A 21810-nucleotide genomic window follows, 5' to 3' on the forward strand; every position below is an offset into this window, starting at 1 on the left:
ATATATTTTTTCTTTTGCCTTGATTCTTTAAATATTTTCTAAAATTTATGGGCCCTCACAGTACTTCATTATATCTTAAGTTCAGTTTTAGTTTTCACATTTAGAAGGTGAAAATTAAGAGTACTTTGGCCTTCATTTCACACAAAAGTGGGTTTGAGGATAATTTGTAGGCCTTCATAATTTAAGCATTTCTTTAACTTAAGTTTTTAAAGTTTTTTAAAATTTTGAACTCTAAAAATGACTAATTCATCTTTTAAATATATTTGCGCAGGAGGAGATTGCTGTGGCTTGGGAAGTAATTCGAACAGAACCTATAATTGTTCGACTACACTGTTCACTTACACAGTATTTAAATGGTCCAGGTTTGTTTTATTTCTCTATTTATTATTTTGAAAATGAATTAGCTGTGCACTGTGCCTTAAGCAAAATAAGTGTTTATTTGGTAATTCTGAGCATAAGTGCTAAGTACCTTTATAATAATATTTAAATAAGCTTGCATCCTAAGATAGTTTATTGCCAGTATAACTTATGGAAACAGAAACATGTAACATTTAATTGTATATATTTTTAGAAATTGACTCATTTCTGAGAAACAAATACAGAAAAATCCCTAAAAGAATACTTTGCATATAGTAGAAACTAAGTAAATATACATATTTTAGGTTGTCCCTAGATGTAATTATTTCTCTCTCTGATTCTGAGATTTAAATTTTTTTGTTTTTGGTTTTTAGAGACAGGGTCTCACTTTGTTGCCCAGGCTGTTGTCCAGTGATGCTATCAATAGCTCACTGCAGCCTCAAACTCCTAGGCTCAGGTGATCCTCCTACCTCAGCCTACCTAGTAGCTGGGACCATAGGCGTGCACCATAACATCCAGCTAATTTTTAAATTTTTTGTAGAGATGAAGTCTTGCTCTGTTGCCTAGGCTAATTTCAAATTCCTGGGCTCAAGTCATTCTCCTGCCCTGGCCTCCTGAAGTGCTGGGATTATAGACATGAGCTACCATGCCTGGCCCCTGAGATTTAATTTTAATGTTTATTTATCCTACCTTGGATTACTGGTGAATTTATCCCAACTCTAGCATATTTTCTGTTTTTAAAAATGGAGATCATAATAGTATTTTTGTTTCCTGAATCCTTAAGGGATGATGTTGCTATATTTCACCTGGTAGCTATTCAGAATGAGAGACCCTATTATATGTCTTGTGAAAACTTACTTGATTAAAATGTTTTTCTGTACCTACTAATACACACATACACACACATATGCAATTGTATCTGCTGATATTGTTTTAGTCATCAACTGCTGCATTAAAGAAAAACCACCCCAAAACTTAGCAGCTTAAAATAACTTACTATCTCTGAATGTTCTTGTGCTCAATCGGGCAGTTCTTGCCTTGAGTCGCCTGTGACTTTGCACTTAGATGGTGGCTAGGGCTGGTGTCATATCAAGGTTGGATGTACAAGGTGCTGGACTTTCAGATAGCTTGCAGTTGATTCCGGTGTCATCTCAGTGCTCAGCTGGGGCTATTGACTAGAGTTCCTACCTTACACATGGCTTCTTCGTGTGGTTTGGGCTTCTTCGTGTGGTTTGGTCTTCTTGTGTACCATGGTGACTGGGGTCCGAACGCTAGTGTTCTAAGAGGCAGGATGTGGAAGCTACTGGGAAAAGGCACAGTGAGTCTTCCATTGTCTTGTGTTGGTCAGAGCAGTTGAAGAGCCCACCAAGAATCAAGGACAGGGACATAGATAGCACCTCTGGGAGGGGTGGCCATCTTCAGTCTGCCACACATATGTTATTATGGCGGCTGCATGTTTTTCTCTAGGCATATCAAGGAACATGCATCTACTCTTAGTTTTCACATAGGAAAAGTACTTGTTCTTTCAGATTTATGAAATACAGGAATATCTTTCACTTTGAAAATTAGTTACCTTTCTATTTTTGTATAATACATTCTATTTAAATTAAATAACCAACTCTTAATATAAATAACATATACTAAGTGATGTGATTTAATGCTAGACAACAAAAAATAAATGTTAAATATTTTTTCAGATATATAGAAATATAATAAAGAACAAAAATAATTACTCATAATTGTTCTATACTGAGAAAACTAAATGGTTTGGTATTGTTCCTGTTTTCTATGCATGTGTGGTTTATTTTCATAAAGTTGACATTGGACTGTATAAATAGCTATGCACCTTAATGTTATGTCATGAGACTGTCCTCAAGTTATTAAATAATCTACAAAGGAATGATTTGTAATATCTTCACAATATTCCAGCCTATAGGTGTGTGGGTTTTTGCTGTTTCCCCACATATTCTGACATATGGCTAACTTTTTTTTACTTTAGTGATTTGAAACGTGCTCGTCTGATTTTATTCTGATGGTGGTTAAGAGGAAACCCTCACGTCTGAACTTTGTTTTGTTTTTTAATATTTAAGGTTAAGAATGAAATTCAGTCAGTTAATCTCTACTCACCCAAACCCCATATGTGTGAGATGTTACTGTAGCATGCTTTTCTTCTGTTTGTTTTCAACATATTACGGGGGTACAAATGTTTAGGGTACATATATAGCCTTTGCCCCACCCGAGTCAGAGCTTCAAGCGTGTCTATCGCCCAGATGGTGCTCACCACACCCATTAGGTGTGAATATTCCCTTCCTCTCCTCCCTCACCACCTGTAGTGTGCTTTTAGGTAATCTTATAACTGATACTTATTTTGTGATATAATCTTGAATTTAGCCAGAGATTTTCCTTCATAATATCTCTAAAGATTTTTTTACATCTGCATGGTTTTATAAATATTCTAACAATCATTTTAATTCATGTTTAAATAATTTTATTATTCAATACTACTTCTTTAGTATCACAATTCATCTATCCTTTCTTTTTGGTCTCTAAATTTATATATTTAACAATTTGTAAATGAAGGAAACCTGAGGGTTATACTTTGTTTTTTCATGCCTAAGAATAATGTTTTCTTTTGTGAATGAAATAAACTTGATCAAGTAAAATTTATGGGATCATGATAGTTTTAATTTGTGTCTGAAGTGTTTTAACTTTTTTCATTTGTAAGTAGCTCTGTGTTGGTTTGTTTGTGGTTTCTTGTGTACTTCCTGGACAATTTTTTCTTCTTTTCTCTTTTTTTTTTTTTTTTGAGACAGAGTCTTACTCTGTTGCTCTGGGTAGAGTGCAGTGGTATCATCGTAGCTCACTGAAACCTCAAACTCCTAGGCTCTAGTGATCCTTATGCCTCAGCCTTCTGAGTAGCTGGGACTACAGGTGCATGCCACCATACCTGACTAATTTTTCTATTTTTAGTAGAGATGGGGTCTCTCTCTTGCTCAGGCTGGTCTCGAACTCCTGAACTCAAGCCATCCCCCAACCTTGGCCTCCCAGAGTGCTAGAATTACAGGTGTGAGCCACCATGACCAGCCTATTTGCTCTTCTCCTTGATATTATCTTTTCTATATTTATTTTTGCTTGGTATACTTAGGTCTTAATTCACCTCAATACAATTTTATGTAATTATTTTTCCTTCTTAACCTGCTAGTCCCAATATGCAGGTTGGATCCAATTCCTTTAATCCTCCATGTTATTTTTCACTTCTCTCATTCTTTCATCCTTCACATCTGAGAACCTTATAAGTTTTTTCCAATTTGTCTTCCATTTCATTAAGTGATATTTTTTTCATGATTCAGTCTTGAATGTTCCCATTGTATTTTTAATTTGGCCACATTCTTTACTGATTCCATATTATTCCCTCTTTATCATCAAAATTGCTTTCATTCTATTTGTTCAGTATCCTTTTGAATTTTGTTGTGAACATCAATCAGTAATTGTCCAAGATTTATCATTTTATTCCTATTTATGGAGTTTCGTTTCCCTCAATAATATTCAAGCAGGAGTTAAAATGTACTTCTTAGGGAAATTAGTATGATTTGGATATAATTTCTTCCATTAAGAAAAGAAAAGAAAGAGAATTCTACATTCATTCTACTTCAGATTTCAGCAGTTTTGAGATCTGACAGCTGGAGGGGGTAGGTGGGAACTCTGCTGGTGTCCCACCCTGATCCCATCTGACACTTCTACCAGCCCTTGCTCCCGTCACAGCTCCACACTTAGCTGCTGACAGCTCACACTGGTGACCTTCAGTAGGTTATCTTTAGACAAAGGAGTTTTCTCTTTTCTGGGGAGAGCAGGTAAGTACTTGGTAGTTCTTCACTTTCCCCTCACCCTTTAGATGTGACTGGTGTGGGCTTGCAGTGACGTAGCTATTCTGCCTCAAGGCTGGACAAACTCTGAGGTGTAATTTGTGCTCCACTTTGACCCACAGGATGGGGCTGAAGCTGGGACCTTACCTGAATTTGCACCCTTTTTTGGCTTCTTTCCTTTTCCTGTCCTTCTCCTACTTCTGACATCCTCTTACTGATTTATTCTGAGAGCAATTCTTACTAAATTATTTGCTCCCAATCTTTAGTCAGAGTCTGCTTCTGAGAGAACTTGACCTAAGATGGTAGGTCAGGGGTCAAGAAGGAGTGAATGTCTGCTCAGGCCCTGGCAGGCCAACCCTTTGCTCCCTGCACCACTGGTGCCCGAGGGAGCTGCCCCAGAGTCTATTCTCTCCTTTAGGGTTCATTTGCCCCCTATTTTGTGAGGTGTCAGTGGTGGTTGGCTTTCAGCATCTGCCTCTTTCATAGAATGGGGAGTTTTGCACCAACCCTTCAGGGTTTTTTAAGATTGGTTCCATCTGCTCTATTTGGTTACAAAATTTGCTGGAAATTTCTCACCGAGGGATGGAACTACTCCAAGTTTTTGGTCGTTTTGCTGGTTTTCTTCTGTTTCTGTTATGCACAGGTTATGGTGGTGTTTGTGCAACAGTATGTACTTATATTACCATCTGACTAGTAAAATTCTCCAAAAGGTGATTTTTTTTCCTTGTTGAAAATTTGAAAAAAAAAAAAAAGATTTAAAATGCACAGTAACCTGTAATATATGGCTAGAACTAGAGACATTACTAAAAGGAACATGTAATTTATTATTCCAGAAGAAATAATTAGGTTTTATGCTAGTTTACGATTTGGATTATTGCAAGCAAATTAAAAAGTGACAAAATATTTCTTGAAGAGTTTTTTGCCATGTATCTTTTAAGGTATCAGCATTTATAGTAAAAAGAACTTGCAAAAAATGTATGACTAATTGCAGATTTAGACTGACCTACTTAAGTTCTTTTTGAGAAGCATTTATTCCTACATCGTGGGAATGTATGAATATCACTTATTTGAACTACAGTATTTGGCTAGGGCTAATCTGACAGTATGTCTGTGAGTGAACAGGAATGATAAGAATTGAAGAAATACATCTCCTTACGCACTTTGAAGCTAATGATAAGGTTTATTTTTATTGTACATGGGGAAATATACTTTAAATAAAGACATGATATAATTTGTTATGATTCTTATGATAATATATATATTTTTCACAATTGCTGATATGTAAGTGCAATTTATTATCTCAAGGACAAGGCTGTTTTAAGTTGAAAATGATAAACAGCTAACCTTATTTTAAAATATTTCTTGTGCTTATTGCCTCATTGTTGGTACGTCTGTGCTTACTGATCGGAGTGTTAGAATAATTTCCATGTATCTTGAGCAGCCTTCACTTCCCAACCACAATTATATGAGAGAGAAGAAAAAATTGAATAACTTAGGCCTTTTTTTAAAACATGAAAATATGTTACTAGCACATTCTGTCAAGTTCTTCTTCATTTCCTTGCCCCTTCAGAATGAACCTCATGGGGAATTTGATTATGTTTGAGGTAAATTTGTAAATAAATTTGGGAAAAATAGACCTTTCTATAATGTGTACTTTTCCTATTAAAGAACCTTTGTTTTTAGTTTCTAGTTTTATGTATCAATACAGTTGTGTTTTTTTAGTATCTTAAGCTACGTTTGTTCCTGAAGACTTGTTTTCCTAATTGGACTTTTTTAGTACATTTTATTTTGTAACTCATTATTGGTTATCAGGAAGCTATTATTAAAATATTTAAAATGTTTAGATTTACAGAAAAATTGCAAAGAAAGCCCAGAGTTCCCATCTGTTCCACACCCTGTTTTCCTGATTTTTATTTTCTTATGTTAACATATTAAATGATATTAATTATAATTAAGTAATTGCATTAAATAATAATATTCATTTTATCACTTGAATTTTGGAATATTTTTGAAAGTAGCATTTTGTGAACTCTTTCAACATATTCCAAAATTATGGGTCTTTAGATTTTATGTTACTAATTTTGAGTAAATGTTTGTAATGTATATTTTCCTAGAAAATTCATCATTTTGATAAAAATATTAACACTTATTTTCTAGTCATGCATACTATGACTTAATTTTGGTCTTTGTAGTATTAATTTATAGAAATAATTTATATATTCCTGATAAACACTTGTGTCTGTTATTATTTCTTCTCTCTCCCTCTGTATTAAACATAATTTTCTCCAGTAAAGGTTTTAGCTGTTCTTGGGCATTTTGGATTTTTCTACTTTTTTGGCCAGATCCCTTTTATTTCTCTGCCTTCCTATTCCGTCACTTTTTCTGTGTGCCTCTGAAGAGATTGTGTCTTCTTAGAGAGAGCACGATGTGTTCTCATTTGTCATCGTTAAAAAAACAAAACAAAACAAAACAGTTCTGAGTTTTCAAAATGTTAGAAATTTTTATTCACTTTTGAATTTTGAGAGCCCTGGATTTGGGACAGGTGAGACTGGAATGATGTCTGCTCTCTTCCTCACTCTCTGAGGATTGAGGTGTTCTTAGGAAAGGAACTAATTGGTGAGATTAACACCAATTCCATATGTTTGCATATATGCTTGCATCCCAGAGTAATGGCCAACACGGGGAATGAGGTCATTTGGGGAACCATTTTGGTTTACAGTGTGGGGCATGTGTGATCTGAGAAGGTCCTACGAGCAAGACAGTCTTTGCTGTAGTTACCTGTTGTCCCTGCTGCAGCTTTGAATGGCAGTAGCTGAGCTCCTATATAATGCCATCCTTTGAACAGAAGTTTCCATCCCCTTTCACCTAATTAAAATGCCATTCCAGCATTCTTCTCCTTCCTGTACTATTCATTTCTCTTTTTCTCCCAGAAGCTTCCCACCAGCAAAGATTTCTTTCTTCAAACAAAAAAAACCCTCTTGACCTCAAATTCCTCTTCAGTTGGGACCCTAATACTGACTGCTTCCCTTGACTTAAGTTTCTTGATTATTTGGTCTCTAGTATCTTACTTCATTTTCTTTCCTCTTTTCTCTCCTCAAATCCATTCAAGCCTGGGTTTGAGCCCATCATTTCACAAGCATTGCTCTTGTCACTGTCACCAGTAACTTCAATACTGCCAAATTACCCCATAACCAACTTTGAGTCCTCATCTTGATTGACTTAACAGTATTTGATAACAGTTGTTTACCTCCTCCTCGAAAAAGTTCTTTGAATTTGTGTCCAGATCAGCAGTCCTCTAGAATCTTCTGTTCTCCTGGCCATTTTTTTTCCAGTGTTCTTTGCTAACCTAGCCAGACTTTCTCTCTCCTCCTTATATGTTCACAAAGTGCCTTTAAATACACATGTATTCTGGTGAATCCAAAATTATATCTGTAGTATATTCCTCTCACCTCAATGCCTAAGTGTTGGTCTTCTCTATCCAATTCCCTACTTAATTTTTCCATTTGAGTGTCAAATAAGCATCTCAAATTTGAAATAGTCAGATAACCAATCTTCTTCACCTCTCCAGACCTGTTTCTCCTTCAGTCTTTTACATAACAGGAGTTGGTAAGTTCATCCGTCTAGTTGCTCAGGCAGTGACCCTTGGAGTCATCCTTGATTCCTCTTTTTCCCACTCCTTAAATCACTCCATCAGCAGAATCTGTCAGCTCTCCTGGAAATGTGAATCCAAAATGTTTATCACCTCCATGGAGCCAAGCCGTATAATTCTTGCCTCACTTCCTGTGATAAGTTCCTGATGTATTTTCCTATTTCTTCCTTTGCCCTTTGACAAGTCAATCCTACACAGCCCCACCCATGGCCCTTCCCTGCTCCCATCCCCTGACATACCTTTTTCACTCTGTCCAGCTAGAACATGTACACATATCTTGTCTTCAGGGACATTGCCCTTGTTATTTCCTCTGGCGGGGACGCTTTTCTTCATGTTCATAAGTGTCAGACATTGAAACCTGTGCTCAACGTAACCTGCAGCCCCATACCATTTCCCTTCTTTATTTTTCTATAGAGCTTTTACCACCCTTTAGCATTGTATCTATTTTCTTACCTGTTTTTCGTCTGTCCCCTTCCACTGACTGCAGGTCATGGGGGCAGAGATATCTGAGTTTGTGTGTTTTTATTCTTCCATCTATAGTCACTGACACAAGGGCACACACGAAATACTCTAAACTGGTGAATAATAAATGATGAATGACTTTTTTGAGAGAAGTTATTAATTTCATAAACATTATAATTATTGACTTAAAGAGAAAATATATATATACCTGGTAAGTGTATGAACCACATGAGAGGAGATATATACAGTGAAAAGTAAGTCTCCTATGCGTTATCCTCAGCTGCCATTGTTTTATTCTAAAAATGGTGTATGTGTATACAAATTCGTCTCTCTAAAAAACAGCGCTCTGTCCTATACGTGGATATTTAAGCTGTTGCTTATTTTGGAGATAATTCTTCATCATTACACATATACATTTACATATACATATATTATACATTAATATATACTAACCAACCATGACCTCCTTTATATGTAGCATAAATAGCAATGTATAGGACTGTGTGTACACTATTTTTAAGGGTGTGTGTATGTATAGACACACATATATACTATTACTTAACTTTTTTTCCTGGATGGTTGAATTTCAAGTCAGTATTTGACTGTGATTTTTTTTCTTTTCCAGTGCCCACTGTTGATGTCTTTCAGATTTCCACAAAAGAACGATTTGGATTGGGACATCAGCTAAAAAAGTAAGTTTGCCGAAGTGTATAAAAGTAAATTTCTGTTAAAGAGAACTGAGTTATTGTTTTGCTTTCTTTTAAAAATTTTTTTTTTTTAATAAGAGCTTTTTGAAGTGAGTGCCTCAGGAGAGGAAATCATCCTGATGTTAGGAGCTGCACTGATAAATTAGTTAGCAGAGCTCACTTACCTGCCTGGGCCAGGGTCCTATTTGTCACCCCAGACCCACTCCCTTCCCTCCAATACCCGACACCCCACCTGGGGAGGCTGGCCTGTGTGGACGCAGGCTCCTGTGTCTCTGTGCTCCGAATGTGACCAGCAGAGGGAAGAGGACAGTAAGATGGGAGTATTGTTGCCCAGGTTTCCTCCCTAGGAGGTTATTTTGAGCTGACTAGTCCTTCACCTGAAGCTTCCGGTTCTGCCCCAGGCTGCGGCCTTTGCATGACTTTCTTACTAGATTCTTTTGATGGTTCCACCTGCTTGTTCCTAGAGGTGGTAAGAGTTTAGCAGCTACTAGCCTTGGGCTGCTGTACTATCCCTACTTCCCACGTCTATACCTTTGAAACACTCCTTTTGTAAATAAACTCTTTATTTCCTGTTTGAACCTCGACTCACTCATACCATGACTTGGCTTACCTCTTATAAATGGACTTGGTTTTTCAAAACTATAATATATATATGTAATTAATTTGAATAGGCAGATTCATTCTTCAATCTGTCAGTATTAGCCCATATGGCATTGCATTTATGTCATCACTAGGATTCTGGCACACTATGGTATTTTTAATAGACTTGAAATAGAAATAAATGATAATAGGTTTTGAGCGTCAGGAAAAGATGAATGATGCTCTTGTGTATTGCCTTGTAAAATCTCACAGAGGCTTATTGGTAGTTTTTCCACTGTTCAACTCTAATTTGTTTCTGTTTTTTGGTCTTAAAGTTTATTTTATATAAAAATCTATTTTTTAAAAACAGAAAAAGTAAACACTGATAGAGCCAGATACAGTGGCAGCAGAAAGAAATTGCCTCTTAGAGTAGAAAAAGAACACCGATAAATTACAGACACAAGAATTCCCTTTAAACTTTTTCTAAAATCAAACGATCACTGGTGTGATATAAGGCATAGACCTTTGGGGCCCATTGGCCTGTGGTTCGGTATGGATGCAGAGTGCTTCCTGTGGTTTTCCCTGAAGAAAATAATGATGCTGCCCTCGTGTTTCCCTTTGGTGACCTTCCACGCAGAGGGAATGTGGTTTTCTCTTCAGACATAGAGTATAGATGGGCCTCAACCTTTCATAAGAGGACATAAAACTGCCCCCATTGAACTGACTTTTAAAGTGTAGGCATGTATCTCAATTAACTAAGGTCAGAACACAGACAGTAAATTCTATAGTTATTAAAATATCTGCTTTAAGAATTTGTATTTATGGAGAATCCCGAAAAATTATTTATTCTTCTGAATCTGCAAATTTAACTGAAATGTAAATTTATCAAGAGAGACCATTAGAGAACTGTGTACTTAATTAAACAGAGGTGTTAGGCCCTTCATAATGATGTAGTCCACATGTTCACTTTTATTTTAATGAATTTTAATTTGGCATCATACATTGGTCTTTATTGAGCAGTGATCTAAGAAAAAACACATTGAAACTATTTCATTTACTAAGTAGAGAACTTACTGAGGTCATTTTATATGATGTAGGAAGCCTCGTGTGATATCTAGGGTTGTACATGTCATGGAGCTCTAGAATTGTTTCAGTTTTTGTGACTTTAAATTGAGTCAGCATTGCTCACATATGAGTTGTGCATAGACCACATTTGAAGGAAAAAAAATTCTTATAAATCCCCAGTGTTGGATTTAAAGATGTGCAAATATGAAGTTAGGTAATAAACCCTTAATGTTTGGGATTCTGCCTCTCTAAAGCTAAATTCAATTTATAGTGTATGTTTAGCACAATATATTATGCACTGTTCTCTTATAAGGATTCACAGGAGAAATTTTCTCAGTTTTGCATTCTAATATTAGGTCAGCTTTCCCAGTGCAATTAGTTTTATTTTTTTTTTATTGGATTTTGTTTCCTGCATTGAGCCCATATCTTAACACGTTAGAGATGAACATGGAGCCTGCCTCTATATTATTCCATCCAAGTTGGATACCACCTGACCTTGCCATAGTTTTTTTTCTGTGATTTTCCCCTCACCAATTTCCTCCTTTGATTTTATATTGTTTTCCTTTCTGTACTTTTGTATGCCACTTAAGAACTTTTAAAAAAAATTGTGCTGTATGTTTCTGGGAAAATAAACTCTTTATATGTTTCTTCTTATAAATTATTGTGAGGATGAGATAGGATTTTTTAAATTATGTAATTTTAGACTAGATAGAAGCTTAAGGATCACAGCCAAACCTAATTATAATTAAGGAAACTTAAATATATCAAGATCATCTAAAAAAAATTCTAGTCCATATTAACAAACTTTCTGTATAGCTAAAATTTATCCCCCAAAGCAAGTAACTTTTTGAAAACATTAATCATTTGAATGGGAATATTAATTAAATCCATTACATATTCTACCTGTGCAAATCAAAAATAAAACATTTAAAATTCAAATTAATACCATTAATTCAATCTGATGGATAATGTTGTTTTGCTGAAGCTGTTTCACCCCCACAGTTTGAATATAATACTGGCTTCTCTAGTGCATAGTTCTTTTAAAATAAGCATGAAGAAAATCATGATGTCATTCATATGTATTTGACTTTCTCTGTTTAAACTACCCTGGAACCTTTATTTGGATAGCTGGCTGTGACATCATCTGCTCTTCACTTGGTGCAAATCATAGTTTAGCCTGAAATCTTATTTTTCTTCTTTTTATCATTGGCCAATAGCAATGGTAATAGCTCTTTGTGCCAGCACAATAGTAAACACAACTCAAATGTGAATACTGAAATCTCTTTCTTAGTGGCTGTGTTACGAGGAGGTGGTGGTTATACCAAATATGCACATATGTATTCTTTAGAAATTAAACACTGAAATTAAATACAACATTAAATGTTTTATGTCAGCTCCTTTTGCATTCAAGAATGTCTAGGAATCTGGGTATCCAAGTGAAGAACTACTGATTTTAGATGTTGAAAGTCAAACTTTAGAATGCTAATGTAATATGACAGTGGGAAAAATTTTCCCATTTTGACCTGTTAGTGTTAGTTTTCTTTTGTTCCAATTAGCTTATCAAGATTGGGCAAATCCTTTCTTAGGGAATGGTGCAATGGGATAGCAATTTTTTATAGGAAGAAGATCTGACACTGCTTGGTATAAATGGTGGTGTCAGTGGGGATTTCAGATTAGGTACAGGGAGAAATGATGATTCTAATAACACGATTACATTTCAATCCTACTGAAATTGTGGATGGAAAAAAACTTTAAACATAAAGTGTATAATAAAAAATTTCCCTTATCCTGAGCTCTGAGAAAATTTACTGCAAATTCGGAATCATGGCATTATTCATTGCAGTTTTACTCCCTTTTTTCTCACCACTTCTGCTGCTAAAAGGACCCTAAATAATTCTGCGCGTGACTGTTTCTTCTTCTGATTTCATCAAATCTAGCAAAGAAAGGTTGGAGTAGCAAACCTAAGTGATATACTTTCTGGAGATCTGAGTTAGTTAGTTAAGACCTGAACGGTCTTGAAGAATTTTATAAGAAATTTAACAATTGGCCTCATGCTGAGAGTCACATCTGTCCGTTTTGAATAACATACATTATGTGTATGAAAACCCTTATTTGACAATAGACAAACCGCAGCTCTGTCACTTTTATCCAGGCTACCTTGCACAGATTTCATTACCTTATCTTATTTATGAAATGTGTGGAATAATTGCTACTTGCCAAGGGTGCTCTGAAAACTAAAGGGAAAAATGTGTATGTATTAATAATATTCCCAATTTACTCCCTGACATATTGTAACTAGTAAACAAATGTTGGTACCACCTTCCTATTCAAAAGCAATCTGTGTTAGAAATAACTGAAAAAAGCATGAAAAACAGGCAATGCTGAAGTGATTTTTGAAAGAAAACCAAAATGTTTAATTTATTGCACTCTTAATGTGTAATTGTAAAATTTCATATCTACTTAAATATCAGTATAGGAGACCTACATCCACTGCCTCTTTGAAGGTGGGATACAGAAAAGCCATCCCAGCCTGGGACCCATCTCAGAAAACCGCTGTGTTGAAGTTCACAGCTGACTTTACAGAATTCTTTACCATAAAGCACTGATGAAGTAATCTTGAAATAGAAAATCTTGAGATTAAGAGTTACCAAATTCTTGCCTTACGATAGTAACTAAAAATTTTAAGAGTATCCAAATTTAAAAAAATAGCATATTTAAAGGTGGATGGGCTGTACTGAAGATACAATTTACTGACTACATATTTCTACATAGAGCCAGTTTTGCGTGGTTTATTTTTATATGTAATTTTAGAGTTTTATTTTGCTTTCCTTTCCATGAAGAAAAATACAGAAGCAAATCAAGTAAAAAGAAATTGGCTTTACTTGTATCTTAATGTAAATAACATCAGTTAGTAACATAATTTTTTAAAAATTGTATTTCCAGCACAAACAAAAGAATTTAGAATTTGTTTTGCCACTCCAGCTAAAATTGTTGATCCTGAAGGCTGTCCTTATAATTCTCTTTGTATCTTTGCTCTTCTGTCACTTCTGTCATTAGGATTATTAATTATATCAAGTTATAGTATAATTTAATTATGTTAATAATTAGTAATTATTATCATTTGCTGTGACATAATTAGTCACAGTAAAGGCCTGGTAATTTGATATATGATGCTTTCCTTCATATGAAAAATCTTGTATGATTCTTAATTTAGCATCTCACTGACTACTGTGTGTTTATTTTCCTTTGATAAATGCATTCTCTATATAATAAATACAGAAATATTTATTGAAATTACCTTGGAACTGTGATAACAGAATTACCTTTGGGTTGACAGAATCATGCAGACATTTGTTACACAGCAGTGGAAACAGAGCAAGGAAAAATCCAATTGCCTGCACAATAAAAAGTTGTCAGAAAAGAAAGTGAAGTCTCCCCTGCATTTATTTTCTACTTTGCGCAGGTTGGTAATATCATCATTGTCTTACCAAATGCTGAGCATGGATACTCCATGCTTTGAGCATTCTTTCTATAATCTGGGCATCTGTTTATTTTCTTTATGACTTCAAAGAAAGGACTGATTGACATGCATTCCATCAAAAATACATGTATTCATCCCTATGTTTAGAGTTTTTATTTCTTTAGTGTTGGTTGAATATACTAAAACCACATTCTTTGTTTCCTAATCACAGGGAGTTTTCTCTACAAAATTAATTCCATATAGGGCTCTGGGATAGATAGGAGGGAGAGAAAAATCTTAGAATTTTTTTTTTTCCTTGTTTGCTTTTCAAGAAAAATGGGATTCAAGTCCTGCGATCACGCTGCAGATACCTTTCATTTCAGTGTTAACTGCGTAGGCTGTGTTAAAATGAGGTGGTAAAATGTTATAGCACAGTTGACTTTCAGCTTGACAGGTGTTCTCTGTGGTCTGTTATACCCATGATTTGCCGTGTATTAATTGTTGTTCCATTTTGAAGGTCGCCAAGTTATCCTCCCCCTGGTTGTGGTAAAAGCAAATCCAAACTGAAATCTGAGCAAGATGGAATCTCCAAAACGCATAAGCTGCTACGGAGGACTTGTTCCAGCACAGTCAAGACCGATGACGTGTGCACTGCAAAGTCGCACAGGACCTTTGGTCGCTCCCTGTCCAGCGATCCCAGGGCTGAGCAGGCGATGACAACAATTAAATCACACAAACTCTTGAACCGTTCCTGCCCTGCAGCCGTTAAGCAAGAGGACTGCCTCACTCTAAAGTCACATAAACTATTGACTCGATCTTGTTCTGGAGATCCACGATGTGAGCACAACACCAACCTAAAGCCCCACAAACTGTTAAGCAGGTCTTACTCCAGTAATCTCAGAATGGAAGAATTATATGGACTGAAAAATCACAAATTGCTTAGCAAGTCCTACTCCAGTGCCCCCAAGTCATCCAAAACTGAGCTTTTCAAGGAACCTAACGCAGAGGGCAGGAGGCTCTCTCTTACCTCAGGGCTTATTGGTATCTTAACACCATCTTCATCTTCATCTTCCCAGATTGCTGTGCGTAAATATTTTCATCTTGAGTTCTTAAATGTTAGCTAAGGTGCAGTAGATTTTTTTTTTTTAATAAGATCTGGTGGAAGAAAGAAGCAAAACTGTTTTTGTTGTTTGTTTGTTATTTGTTTTAATCTACTGCTTTTTTCTTTTTTGATACTGTTTTGCATACCAGGTATTTGCAAGTGGCACTGAAATGTCAGTTTTGATTCTGAAAAAATAAATGTAGTGATATACTGGAGGTCCAGTCCAAATTCCTATCACAGTAATGGATGCTCCTAAAAATGAAAGGAAGTCAATTGGATTCACAAAGCTTTTCCTTCTATGAAAGCATGTAATTTTAATGTTTTATTAAGCAGGTTGATCTAATCTCTGGTTTTCTCACATGAGTAGTGGGAAGACTGTGTTTTTCTTGCAGTTAAATTAAGAGTAATCTTCCAGTTACATGTAAGAGGAGAATTTTGCCCATGCATATTGTTACCTGTGGAGAGAAGCAGTGTTTACAACTATTTCCCATATTTTCACTTGAAATTGTTCTTAGCGTCCACTTTATATAGAAGCTGTTTTTTGGAAACATATGGGGAGCTGACTGTATTAATTAAGTCTTTTTGGTGATATTTATTCGGAATCAGTCTTACACAAAATTTACCAATAGAGTGATTGACATTATAGCCAATTTCAGGTGAAGAAATAGGCCTTTCTTATGTATATTATTTGCATATTCAAAATAATTGATAAAAAGTTTTATTTCCTTTTACGAAATGTATGTGTGTATGTTGGAGGTGGGTATTTACCTCTAACCATTAATATGGATATGCTCAGCAAAAGATGAAATCGAAAAAAATAAGGTACTGCTTTCAGACAGTAATGTTATTATATAGATTTATTTCTAAAATTAACATGTAAATTGTACTGTCAAATTATATTTATTTTATAAAAATTTGAGTATGTTAATAATTTTATGTGACTATCATACTTCTATTCAAAGATAAGCTTTAAGGACATGGAGAAAATAATGTTGAACAACTACATAGTGGAATGTTCCCCATGATAGTTTCACCCAAGAAAGATAATTTCAGATATTTTGTGAAAGAAAGTGTCTTATGTGTCTTAATGTCCTCTCATATGGCTGGCATAATATTTAATACGTATTTTGGTGGTGTGCCACTTTCAGTAGCTGCCTAATATTTTCTTGGAGGAATAATTGCATCTGATTGTAAAATAAGATTGAAGTACTCTAATGAAGAGGAATGAGGAAACAAGTTTTTGTGATAATATAAAGATGACAACCATTTTTACTAGAGGATCACAAATGAAGAATGCTGTTCATTTGGTATAGACAAAGATAGCAGTAATAATGGCAGAAAGGGTATTTATAATAGAGTGAATAAAGAAATTCTAAAATCTTGATGTCATAATCAGTGACTTAATTCATATTTCATGGGATCTTAGAAAGATCACTTTTGTATTCATTGTTGCAAAAAGTAAAAGTCTGTAATTTATATATATTTCAAGTTAAAAAGTTATTTTGTCTTTTTATTTTGCTTTTTATAGCCAAATGGTGCAAAATGCGTTCCAATACGAGACCGTGGCTTCCTAGTGCAGGTATGAGCCCAGACTCCATCCGTTGTAGAAATATTTTCAACTCACTTATGAACTTGACTGAATGCTTTCTCCTTATTGTTTTATTCAGACAATTGAGTTTGCTGAACAGCGGATCCCTGTATTGAATGAATACTGTGTGGTTTGTGATGAGCCACACGTGTTTCAAAATGGCCCTATGCTTAGGGTAAGTTCTTGTTGGTGGAATGTTAGTGTTGATTTAGAATATAAATAAAAAGTTTTGATACATAAAAATAAGTAAGTAAATAAATACAGTTTAAAGCAAATACTTTATTGAGCAAATTATTTAACATACTATGTGGCATAGTTTTTAAAAAAATGAATTAGTATTACTTGTGAAGGAGTCTGTGAAAGAGCAAGTAGTTTGGTATTAGGAAAGTGTTTCTTATGTTTCTCTAACAGCTATCTCTCCATCTATACTCATATATATATACACATATATACTCATATATATCTATCCATCTATACTCATCCTATTTGGAGTCAATAGGGTTTCTTTGAAATATACATTAATATTTTTATGAATTTGGGATATTTTAAGCCATATTTATTCAAATATTGTACTTACATGTCTTCTCTTTCCTTCTGGGATAAGTTCAATAATCAAGTTCACTGATTATTTTTTCTGTTTGCTCAAATCTAACTTTTTCTATCAGTTGTTATGCTTTTCAACTTTTGAATTTCTATTTGGCTCATTTTAATAAATTCTATGTTTTGATATTCTCTATTTATTGAGACATTGTCTTTCCTTTAGTTATTTATAGTTTCCTTTAGCTCTTTGGACATTTTAAAAATAGCTGATTTACGGTCTTTGGTAAGTCCAGCATCTCTGATTTCTCTTGGACCCTTCCTCCTGGCCACCTTTTTTCCTGTATATGGTACTTACTTTCTTATTTCTTTGCATTCCTTATAAATTTGTGTTGAAAACTGGACATTTTGCATATAATAATGTGGCAGCTCTGGAGTTCAGATCTCAGCCAAGCTGTTTTGACTGGCCTTACCCTTTACTCTCTGCTTGCATAGAGTCTTAAGGTCAGCCTGAAGTTAGATTTAAGGCCTTCTAAAGCCTTCCTTGAGAACGCACACAGTCACTGGCAACCTCATGGCTTTCTGGATTCCCAGTAATATATGGGAGCTTTTCATAGCCCTTATGAACGTCTCAATCCCCAGCTTTTTCTTTTACGCTTTTTGGTTTAGTCTGTTGTTTGCCTCAGTTGTTATCTATTGCCTCACGCAGCAGTGGCTAAAACATTTGTTGTAAATGTTTTCAGTTCCTGCTCCAGGTATTAGGTTTAATAATACACGAGTTCCAAGTCAGGCAGAAATAAGACAAGTGTTTTGAGTTTGTCATCCAGAAAGGTATTAGACAGATTCAGTAATATCAGCTCTTTGCGAATGAATTCCATTCTGCTTCCTCCAGCATTGGAAATGTAGGCTGATATTTTCAAAATGTAGGGAAATATGAAGATAATGATCGAGCTACTATGATTAATAGGAGAGAGGGAGACTGTTGGGGGCTGTATGCCAGGCACTGTGTGTAGATATTTGGCATATTGCTTCTTTATTTGATTTTCATGAAACACTTGTGGCATAGGTATTTTTGCTCCCATGGTGCAAATAAGGAGACTAAGATTTATAGAGGTTAAGCTTCAACGCTACCCAGAAAATACAGGTAGAAGCTTGGCTTTGAACCTAATTCTGTCTGATTTCAAAACTCTGCATCATAAATGCTTATTGAAGGTTTGATAAGCAGAAAGCACCATGCCAGAGTCTGTGTTACACATTTTAAGAGACAGTTGTCTTGCCCTTTGGAATATGTATTTGAAAAGATAAAACACAAAACTTTGAAAGCGATAATTTTATTAGAACTTTATTGTATTTCAAGAGTTAATACTTTTAAAAAACATGTATAATAGTCATTTTAGGAATATAATCATCTGTCAGGTTTTATGATATATTTGTTTTATTTTATTTAAGAGAAACATATGAAAAAAGAGGGTTTTTTTTGCAGTCTATATGCTATCTTTTTTTTGCCAGTCAACTTTTCCTTCAGAGATATAATGTTATTCTACAACCCAAATTAACTAAACCAGCATCTAATTATTAAATGTGCAAGTTTATTTCTATTTGACACATGGAAATGTGTAGTTATGATGAGAATGGGGAGAATCTTCTGATTATCTCAGCCTAATCAACTTAACAGCAACATTTTTGCTTTGTCAATGTTCATATGGCAATCTTGATCTATGGCTTGTTCTATAGCAAGGCCATTTCCATTGCATTGATAACATAGTAAAGATGGTAATGTTATCAATCACAAATGCATTTTGAGTGCTTTTTTATGTGATCAAGTTTTCAGAGTGCTTTATGTGCATTATCAAATTTATTCCTCATAATAACTCTGAGGTAGATATTAAATATTATTATCCCTACTTTACAGATGAGGAAAATAGCAATTTTTTCATTGTTACTCTGTTAGCAAGTAGTAGAGACAGGCTTCTAATACTCACAGAATGGCATTGGGGCAGGGGTTCTTACTCTTGACTTGTGGACTTGAATTGACTACATTTATTAAATATATCCTGAAAACGTAGTGTACACATTGTTGGGAGTTCATTCTTTGTAGTTTAATTACTGGGTAAGTGGTAAAAATATCATAGTTGATATTAGTATTCTGCGTGCCTTACTCCAAATTTTGTTTGACTTTATAACTGCATCAATGAAGTTTGTGGTCTTTTTTAAAAAGCAGATGTGCTTTTGTAAGAGAGGAAACATTTTTAAAATAAATATATTATAGCTAGTTATCAGATGGTTTCTAACTGCTGTGATGCAGACTGATATCTAAGGAAATAAGAAAACTTACTTTGATTTCTTAAATAGTAAGATAAGTGACATGAAATCAGATCAGGAAATGAAAATCAAAGAAACTTATGTGTTCAAAGGAGAGAGGCAAACAGAAAGAACCACCTTGATTTTGTGAAACATGTTTTTCCTAAGTTGGGTGCACCCCTTTTTCTCTATGTCTTTGTTGTGTTTACATTGCAATATGTTTTGCTGTAAACTTAAGAGTAATATATAAAATATTTAATTTCTTAAGGGATATTAACCAATAAATCGATTCATTGACTTTTTATTCAGCCCATGTGACACATTAGAAGCTATAATAAGTCCCAGAGATACAATATAAAGAGAATAAGTTATAACCCAGTTGGTGATTAAATACATTAAATAAAACTCAGATTTCTATAGAATTTTATGCCTAATGTTTTCTCACATTTGTTAGATCTCTCTCTTTCCGAATTCAGACTCTTTCTCATTTTTCCTCTTTTCTCAAGCCTGATTTTTTTTTAGATGACAAAAATCCTCTTTACCTTTTATTCCCCCCCAGGTCCCAAAATTTTAGTCTCTGCTTTTGTACTGTTACTCAGAAGTCTGGGTTAGCATGTTACACTTTCTGCAATATGGGAAACTAAATTACTTATTTAGAAACACCTCAGAGCTTCAATTTTCACTTTTGTCTACAAAGTTTATAAATGTCACTCCCAGGTTTGAGTCCTGATACATACCACTTTGAATGCACAACACTCACATTAACATCAGGAGAATTGTTCAGAGAGTCATGGATTTTCAATTTGAAAGTGCAGTTTGTGTTTCTATCAGAAAACCAAACCGAAACCAAATGAGTGGTTCTCTCCATTTTGGAATCAGCTAGAGTGTTAATGCAGCAAACTGTTTTAGAGGTGCTTAAATAGTAAGATAAGTGACATAGGAAATCCGGATCAGGAAATGAAAATCAAAGAAACTTCTCATGTTCAAAGGAAGAGAAGCAAACAGAAAGAACCACCTTGACTCTGTGAAACACAAACAGATGACTGTGTTTTCATCAAGTGTTTGTAGGAAACAAGGATTTATTGCCAGAAATACCCCAGTTTAATTAGCTTCTAAATTCCTAATGCCCTTGTTTTTCATTATACTCTCTTTTAAACAACTCAGTCTAGATCAGTGTAATTATTTGTCTTCTTCAAGTGCTACATGTGAGCTGCTGATCTCTGCTAGAGAAAACCACGTGGTTGTGTGAATTAATGTTCCTGCAAAGTCGGATCTCTGCATTGATACTTGACAATCATTCTGTGTGTCCCTGGTTAATAGACTTTCCCAGTTCCCACATCGACATATAATATGAGAATTATGATCTCATTCTCTTCTCCCGTCATGTGAAATTATCCTGAATTACTTGCTTTGTGTAGTTTGATCAGGCATGAGATTCTAGTCTGCTGGTTCCCAAATATATTGCACACGTCTAACACCCACTTGAGAGTGATGCCCAATCAATCCTGTTGAAACAAAGTCTACTGAGAAACCTGAGAATCTATATTTTTGTGTATCCAGCCTTACTATGGACCCTGGGCCGATGTTTCTAACTAAGGATCCTATTTTCTGAGTGAAATTAACAGCACCCACTTATAATTTGATCATAGTTTAAGGCAGCCCCATGAAAATTCATGAGAAACTGAGCATGAAGGTAAACCTGGGTATGTCACATTTTACTTTCTAAAACAGGTAGGTCTTCGTGTATTTAGGTCGGACTTTAACATTCAAAGAATGGATGAAAAAGCGTGCTATTAACAGCCCCTCCCAGTCATAGAAGTTTAGATTTTAAGTTCTGAAACACAAGCTAAACTAAAATAACGATTATGCCAAAAAACTTAGTTCAGAAACATGACTTTTTTTAATATCCAAACTGAATAGAAATTGGTTTTAATGCTCAAACTTCTTTTGTTGTATGAGGCAAATGTGGATCACTATGGGTTCAGGTTTAATTAGACCTGATCCTACCTTCCTGTGAATCTACCTTAATTGCTATGGGATTTCTCTCTCTCTTAATGGACACTAAGACTTTCCCCATGCTGAATGTGTCTCTTGACCACAAACGGAACCCAAAACATTAACTATAAGACTGTAAATATGG

At 34.9% G+C, this 21810-nt stretch overlaps 1 protein-coding gene across 3 annotated transcripts in view; it reads left to right on the top strand.

Moving 5' to 3' along the window:
- PARP8 (poly(ADP-ribose) polymerase family member 8) overlaps positions 1-21810 on the top strand; it is a 150902-nt gene that overhangs the window by 98957 nt on the left and 30135 nt on the right. For all 3 annotated transcript variants that reach the window (XM_045566348.1, XM_045566346.1, XM_045566347.1), the window contains exons 10-15: positions 272-362; positions 8957-9023; positions 14020-14145; positions 14660-15224; positions 16773-16823; positions 16912-17007. In XM_045566348.1, coding sequence (XP_045422304.1) covers positions 272-362; positions 8957-9023; positions 14020-14145; positions 14660-15224; positions 16773-16823; positions 16912-17007 — 996 coding nt within the window. The remainder of the gene's footprint in view (positions 1-271; positions 363-8956; positions 9024-14019; positions 14146-14659; positions 15225-16772; positions 16824-16911; positions 17008-21810) is intronic.

This window comes from Lemur catta, chromosome 12 (assembly GCF_020740605.2).
Source record: "Lemur catta isolate mLemCat1 chromosome 12, mLemCat1.pri, whole genome shotgun sequence".
NCBI classification, from domain to species: Eukaryota; Metazoa; Chordata; class Mammalia; order Primates; family Lemuridae; genus Lemur; species Lemur catta.